The 8,244-nt window shown below is 40.2% G+C and overlaps 2 protein-coding genes across 3 annotated transcripts in view; both read left to right on the top strand.

Annotated features, from left to right (window-relative positions):
- Window positions 1–4,092, top strand: prl (prolactin). Its single transcript, XM_074655696.1, has 5 exons — window positions 1–159; window positions 726–838; window positions 1,340–1,447; window positions 2,000–2,182; window positions 3,175–4,092. The coding sequence occupies exons 1-5, from the start codon at window positions 114–116 to the stop codon at window positions 3,364–3,366; spliced, it is 642 nt and encodes a 213-aa protein (XP_074511797.1). The 5' UTR covers window positions 1–113; the 3' UTR covers window positions 3,367–4,092.
- A 1,856-nt stretch (window positions 4,093–5,948) lies between these two features.
- Window positions 5,949–8,244, top strand: part of LOC141780466 (dual specificity protein phosphatase 3-like) — a 61,736-nt gene continuing 59,440 nt past the window's right edge. For both annotated transcript variants that reach the window (XR_012596665.1, XM_074655713.1), the window contains exon 1: window positions 5,949–6,314. Coding sequence is in view for 1 of the 2 variants with exons in the window: in XM_074655713.1 (XP_074511814.1) it covers window positions 6,052–6,314 (263 nt within the window). In the remaining variant the exon portion in view is untranslated. The remainder of the gene's footprint in view (window positions 6,315–8,244) is intronic.

Below are 8,244 nucleotides of genomic sequence, written 5' to 3'. Positions count from 1 at the left end.
ACTGCTGCATAACCAAACCGTAGAAGCTGAGGATATATAAGATGGAAGCACAACGGAGAAAGAGGAAGAAACGGCGACGAGAAGACTAACAAACAGGTAGCAGAGGAAGAGAGATGGCTCACAGCAGAAACACCAATGGCAGCAAACTCTTCACGATGGGTGAGATGAGCTCAGCTTGTCTATTTTATCTATCTATGATTTTATTTGCATGTATTTTTCTGTGATCTATACAATACCTCAAAATAATAAGAAATGTTTCTATTTTACAATGTTAATATATTACTAATAAATGAAAAGCAGCATATGCAGAAATCTGTACTCCGCGTGTTTTCTCAGTGAGAAATATTTAATCAAAATTGATATGTTCTCCTGCTCAAATCAGAGATTTTAAATATTGTGTAATTACTGGAGATAGATTATAAATCACCCGGGCCATTATATCGACCGATATTAGCTCATCACAGATACAGTATATTGGTAAAAGCATATATATCAGCTGATAAATAACAAGAAATTGCAGTATCACAATGTTACGTTTAATTTTACACTGTAAAATGTCTGACTCAGTACATATAAATCACACATATCGATCACAATTTTTAATGCCGAGATTTAAAGGATGCTTATCACAAATATTTGTTGATATTATCTGTGACATTTGGCTTTACAAATACAGTTGAAAAACAAACTCGGTATCATCTCTGTCATGTTTCTGTGCTCCATAGTGTTGTATATGGTGGCGGCGTGCAGTGCCGTTCCCATCAGCGACCTGCTCGACCGAGCCTCCCAGCGCTCTGACAAACTGCACTCCCTCAGCACGACTCTCACCCACGACCTGGTCAGTACCTGTGTGTGTGTGTGTGTGTGTGTGCACTCTCTGAGGGTATCCAGGCTTTTTCAGACATACATGTTAAACCAGCTGTTAATGCCATAGTGAGCCGTGCTCTTGGCTTCTGGATTGCCTTCGGTCGGATTTGCGTTATACCCCATTATACTTGCATGCAAGTCTAGTTACCTCCGCCAAGGAGGTCATGTTTTCGGTTTGGGTTGTTTGTCAGCAGGATTATGAATAAACTACTGATTTTCATGAAACTTGGTGGAAGGGTGTTGCATGGGCTGACGAAGAACCCATGACAATTTGGAACGGATCTGACTCACGGGGCGGACACACAAATATTTTATCACTTTCATTAACATTGATATCGATAGGGCATAGCCTTGGCAGAGGTCTGCGCTCTCCAAGTGCCCTTCTAGTTTTCTCATATATTCAGCACAGTGGGAATAAAATACAACACTGAGACAAAAGATGACATAATTATCATCCTCTGCCCCCCCACAGGACTCTCATTTCCCTCCTATAGGCCGGGTGATCATGCCCCGACCCTCAATGTGCCACACCTCCTCTCTGCAGACACCCAATGACAAGGCGCAAGCTCTTCAAGTATCAGTGAGTTACTGTATCTCTTTTTATTAACCATATCTCCCTTATTCTTTGCTTTCATTTTCCTCACTCTACCTCTCCGGTCTTCTCTTTGCCACGTTCACCTACCTTTTTCCTCTGCCTTCATTATACATCAGATCGTGCCTCCTATCCAGTCACATCTGTTTGATCAGTGCAATGTTTCTGATTATTATATCTTCTTAAAGGAACAGTATGTAGCCTTTATTGGGATCTATTGGCATAAATGTAATATAATATTAATAACTACGTTTTCTTCAGTGTATAATCACCTGAAAATGAGAATTGTAGGTTTTTTGTTAACTTAAAATGAGCCGTTTATATCTACATACAGGGCGTAGTATTTTTGTAGCCTAAACCTAAGTGACGCCAAGGCGTACCCAGTGCTTTAAAAAGTGACGCTAAGGTGCTCTTACCAAGCATCCGTATGTGACCAGTTGGGAATGATAATTTTTCTCGTACATTTTGATGTCTTTTCCCCCCAGTTACCCTTCAGCTTATTGTATCATCTTATCATTATCTGTTTGACTTCTTCTCCAGGCGTCGGACCTGTTGTCATTGGCTCGCTCCTTGCTCCAAGCCTGGGCAGACCCCCTGCTAGTCCTGTCCACCTCTGCTAACACCCTGCCTCACCCAGCCCAAAGCACCATATCCAACAAGATCCAACAGCTGCAGGAGCACTCCAAGAGCCTGGGAGACGGCCTGGATATTCTATCTGGCAAGGTGTGCAAGTGTGGGACGACAAACCTATTGTTTTGCTTTTGCATTTGTTTAAAAATGTTAATATAAAAAAAGGGCGGGTCCATTATGTTTTTAGGTCTTTATATCATTCTGTAGCTCCCCAGTGGTGTTTCTTATGAATTTAAATCCAAACATTCAAATTTTGGTCGATGAATGTATGTTTTAGCATCAAAATGCTATTTTCCCAAGCCCTTCTAAAAACATTTTCCTGACGTAGGTTTCTGCATGATGACGCTGCTACATATACAGTATATATACAGCCTTATAGTCAGTTTATTAACGTCACATACAGTAATTTAGATGAAGATTGGCAATGTACTGCTGTGATCAGATGCGAAAGTCACACAATAACAAAAAAAAACTAACCGATCGAGACAGTGGTAGACCGGCAGCTCCCACGTTCTGCGAGGTAAAATTACTGTTTTTGTGAATAGAGTCTGGTGGCTTTGAAGACAGCGACATACATGTAACGGCTTCAGTTCCCCATCTGAAAGGGCTGTCTGACGACGAGGTGAAGCAGTGAAAATATTCTAAATACAGTGTACACTTAAAATCATATTGACTTAAAATAAGTTTTTCTGCTGCTCCCGTCCACAGGTGCTTTACCTCACTGACGAGGAAACTGAAGCCATTATATCGCTCTCTTCACAGCCACCAGACTACATTCACAAAAACTATAATTTTACCTCGCGGAACGCGAGACTATGCATAAAACCCTACTACAGAGAATCAGAACTAGCCCTTTCAGTTATTTCCAAACTTAGCAGAGCTAACTTTAGCGTTCACATTATTCATAAACTTATTGATTACTACATACACTACAGTATGTCACTGCTTTTTGCTAACAGCTGAGTGGGTGTTTCTATTTGAAAAATAACCCCGGAAAAGAACACATATGGCCTCGCCCTATAAAACCAATTTTCCTCCCCTATCCCAACACCCGTCTCACTTTCCCTCCCTCCTTCCTCTCCCAGATGGGTCCAGCAGCTCAGACCATCTCCTCGCTGCCCTATAGCGGAGGCAACGACATCGGCCAGGACAAGATTTCCAAATTGATCAACTTCAATTTCCTGTTGTCCTGCTTTCGCCGCGACTCCCACAAGATCGACAGCTTCCTGAAAGTCCTACGCTGCCGGGCGGCAAATATGCTACCTGAGATGTGCTAAAGAGTCAGACAGCTTGATTTTTCTCAAAGCTTGTATTGCCTACCAACTAGAGATTAGCGCGTGCTAGGAATCTGCTATCTGAGCTACTATCCTATAATAAGTAGTTGGCATTTCTGAGCTTCCAGAAGGTGAAGATAAGGAGGAGCTACATGGCACACACAGGAAATCACAGTTTGTTTGACACCTTTAAGCCATCATGGTGCGCAAAAAACATTGACTTCTCTAATCCAATTGCTAAATTTGAGCTCTTATTCATTTTGATAGAAACAAGTTAAGACATTTCAGATAGGAGAGCAACCCAGTAAACCTAAAGGCTTATACTTGTGTCCAGTCTTACTAATGAGCACGGAGCATGGCTCACACACTTCCCCAGATGTTTCCAGCTGGTCTGGCATTATGAACTGACCATATTGTGGTGACAAACTGTGGTAAACTGGTGTGTTATTTGCTCCTTCTGGTCTTGTCCTTCTACTAAAGCTTTATACTCATTTGTGGTGGCAGATACTGTATGACGGTGTGACATATGAGTCACACCGTCATATCTTCGAGTCATTCTTCACACCGGGAGGCTTCAACGGAGAATAACATTCTCTTCCTAACTAATGCTCAACTGCAGCATTTGCACTTTAGATTTGATTACACTTTCCTGAAAGCCTTTTGAATGCGATGCTTTTAAATTTTAATATTTCTGTTCATCAATAAATAACTATGTCTTGCACAGTGAAATTCTTTGCCTGTCTCTCTTGTAAGCCCACCGACTTTATGGAAATACAATGTTTAATCAATGGAGTACCCAATTAACCATGTTAAAGCACACATAATGCACATTCATTTATTACTGTAGTAGGGCTGGAAATCACTTTAACTTTCGATCACCATCATGATTTGTTCAATTCCTTTTTATGTTTTTACTGAACATTTTTAATAATGCTTAACCAAATCAAAAACGAGGCGACGTTAACAATAACTGCATTTGAAACATGGCTTTTCAAGGTGCTCAGCAGTAAGATAGCGACAGTGTAGTTATGTAAAGATGATGTAAAGATGTGTCACTGTAACAGAGCTCAAAGAAATCATGATACATTTCAGCCCTCGACACAGTTTGAGACGACCAATAGAACTAAAATGAGACTACACTATGGTTTATGTTTTTTTTGTGGAGAGGTGAAGCTGGCTTTACCACACCTGACCGACTCTCGGCAGGAAAAACTGTCAAATGCAGCAATATTGTCAAATGAGATCAAGAGACATGTCTTGTGACATATATGTTGTTTAAGACTTTAGGAGCCTCTGTGTTTTTATTTTATTACCTGCATATAAGTATAAGTGCATCCTGGTACATGTAGGTACTGCCGGCACGGCTCCTTGAGCTGGAGAACTCAGCTTTCTCAGTCAATATAGCACACACTGAGGAATTTATTGCTTCAATGGACTACATTTACTATCAACACTGATTGGACATCCACATAAAAGGTGGAAAACTTTCCCTTTAAAGGCCTCTACACACCTGGGCGTGACACATAAACAACACAAAACTGCGAAATACTCACCTGCAAACATTATGTCTAGGGCTTTTATTGTGAAAGGTAAGAACGGAAGAAGTGGATCTGGTCTGCGCTGCTTTGTCAAGGTTGAAAGGAGTAATAAAGTTTGGTTTTTCACTTTGTAATATTTGCATTCTGTGTGAAAGTATACTCATGACAAAAACAACATTTTGAAAAATGTATTGACGTATGAATTAATCGGTGTGTAACGGCCTTAATTTATGTCATATGCATACAGCAGGTTATAAACCAGGGGTCTACAACCTGCAGCTCCGGAGCCACATGCGACTCTTTAGCTCCTCTCCAGTGGCTCCTTGTGGATTTATAAAAATGGAAATGAATAAATGTTTTTTTGTTAACATTTTAATTTTATTTATCATTGTTGTAGGTCTATGGTACAACGTTACGACGGAGTATTAAGGCCACATTGAGGAAAAGAAAAAAATCTGAGATTTAGAGAATAAAGTCATAATATGAGAAAAAAAGTCGTAGTATTATGAGAATAAAATCATAATATCAATATATATATGTATAGTAGTAGTAGTTTTATGTGTTATTTCATTTTTTTCTCTTGTAAAGTTATGACTTTATTCTTGTAATATTACGACTTTTTTTCTTGTAAAGTTATGACTTTATTCTCGCAATATTACAACTTTTTTCCTTGTAAAGTTGCGACTTTATTCTTGAAATCTCAGATTTTGTTTTCCCTCAATATGGCCCTAAAACCTCACTGCAAATGTTTTGCAGCTCCAGACAGATTTTTTTAGTAAAGGTTGCCGACCCCTGCTATGGGCTGACATGTTGGGGGTTACATGTAGAGTTGCCATGAAAAAAAAAGGAAATAGCATTCACTCTTTTCTTCTCTTTCTTTTCCTCTTTTTTGGGGTATGTTTTGAAACCAAACCTATACACCCTTGTCTGAAAATACAGAGTTTTTCTTTCTTATCTTTTTAATCTTGAGACCCCTTGGTTGGGAACCACTGCCCTTTAAGGCCCCCTAAAAGCTCAGACCGGCCCTGCATGTGTGTTTATCTCTCACCAACAACACTGAGCAGCTCCAGAGTTGAGCCGCGCCGAGGCGCTCAGGACATCAGAGCCGCTTTCACTCCACCAGTAAACCAGTTAACCGGTAAACAGACACATGTCCGCCACATTCACCTCCTCCTTCCTCCCGTGTGTGTGTTCATTAACTGGAGGTAGCTTAACGTGGCTTGAGTCTGCGGATATGAAGAACAAACCCAGCCAACAGGTGAGCACAGCGGCTCCGGAGCGGCTGGACAACATGCCGAGCTTCGAGGTGTCTCTCCAGCAGCTCAACGACCTGCTGACGGACGAAAGCGGCTTGTACAGCTGGCCAACCAAACACTACAACGAGGTCTACAAGAGGATCTACGTGGGCAACGCGTGAGTCTCTGTTGTTATCATTTTAATAACATATAGACATGTTATTAGCCTACATTAGACTACAGTGATGAACATGTCACGCTGAAATCCAGGTCACGAAGCATAAACAACCAGGATTAAAACAATGAATTCCTCTTTAATAACCACTAATTATCATATTTTATTCTATTAATGAGGTAATACATTGATATTATACAATATGCAGCAAAACTATGTGTCCGAATGGGTTGTTTTATCACACCATTAATAAAAATAAATAAAAATAAAATACAAAAAATGAAAATAAAATAAAATAAATAAAAAATAAAATAAAATAAAATAAAATAAAATAAAATAATAAAAATAGTACATTGTGTCTGTTAACAAGAATACCATAGGGTCCTACATGTGTTCTAGAAAGATCTAGAGCTAATCTGAATGCCATGATAGACAGTAGGATCATTAGGATATCATAATTAGCTACTGTCTGCTTTTATGGGGAGTTATTTTAGTCTAGGTCATATGTAAATATGTATTTTATTTTATTTTGTGTCTGTCTGTCTGCTAACAGACCATGCAGGCATCATCCAGCCCCGAGGCTTGTGTCAGACAGACACTTGTTTAATTTTTGAAGAGGTGGAGGAATGTTATGAAAAAGGGCAAACTAGAGCAGAGACAGAGGAAGACAGAGCTGGCAGGGATGGATGGATGGATGGAGGAGGAGGATCCAAAAATAGCTCCTGTGTTTAACCTGTTAGTCCCCTGCTGATGTCAAATACAGGGGAGTGCTATACATTTCAATATCTGCAATTAACATTACTGACTTCTCTGTGTCTCTGCTAACGTTTGGGACCAGAGAAGGTCTTTTTTCCTTTATCGCTCCATGAGGGCAGTCTGGATTTTAGAAATAATGTATATGTAACTTAGTGAGCTTGCTTCCTGGAACAGTCCCCCAACAACAGGTTGCAAAATGTGTCATTTTGGATCCACCACAGTCTCAGAATTACTGAGAACCCCATGAGACCTCTGAGAATTTAAAGGGGCCCTCCACCAATTTCACACATAACGGGATTTTCATAAAATCATTTTCTACTCAACCTGTGAAAAGAGTTGTATTATGTTTAAGGAGTCTCCGGAGGAGCTTTCCAAAGTTTGACAGAATAACCCTGATGATATCATCAGGGTTGCCTCAGCTTGGGCTAAGCTCGCTGGCTGAGAATGGTTTCAATCATTTCATCTAACTCTCAGCAAGAAAGGGAATAAGCATATTTCCCAAAATGTCAAACTAGTCCGAAAGCACCTGTAAGTTACGTGACAAATAAATCAGCTTTGACTTGTGATTTCACTCGGGACATGAACACTGGTCTCCTGGGCGAAAGTCCTGTGTTTTTTGACACACCCATCCACCCCGACCTCCTTGCTATGTGCCGTTTACCGCTATTTATACTTCCCGGTTTACAATTACATGGATTACATAAAAAAAAAAATAAAAAAATTGAAATTTGTGTCTATGTGCACGAATCAATACATTAAATTTCGTAATTATTTCACAAACTGCTTTGTGACTGGACTGGAGGGGGTAAGACAGATAATTTGACAAAAATCATGTTCCTCTGTGTCCTCCGGTGTCCTCTGGTGCTCCTAATGGCATCTGCAGGATTTCACAAACCAGATGAAATCAACCAATCAGAGCTGAGCTGGAGCCTGCCGTCTCTGAGCAGCTGTCAATCACTCGCAAACTCTGATCAAATGGTCAAACTAGGCGGCGCTGATCAAATATGAATCAATATTCTGTTACTGTAATGCCTATTTCTCCCCTCAAATGTTTTCAGAATCATCTTGTAGTGGACTGTTTAGATGTAAAATGAGAAAGTTTGTGACCCGGCAGCCATGGTGAGATCAGTTGAAGAAATACCAAGCACTGCCCACCAGCCGGAGCACAGCCAATAGC

Source organism: Sebastes fasciatus, chromosome 13 (assembly GCF_043250625.1).
Source record: "Sebastes fasciatus isolate fSebFas1 chromosome 13, fSebFas1.pri, whole genome shotgun sequence".
NCBI lineage: Eukaryota > Metazoa > Chordata > Actinopteri > Perciformes > Sebastidae > Sebastes > Sebastes fasciatus.
Note: the sequence above shows the minus strand (reverse complement) of the source record. Positions and strands in the feature narration are given on the sequence as shown.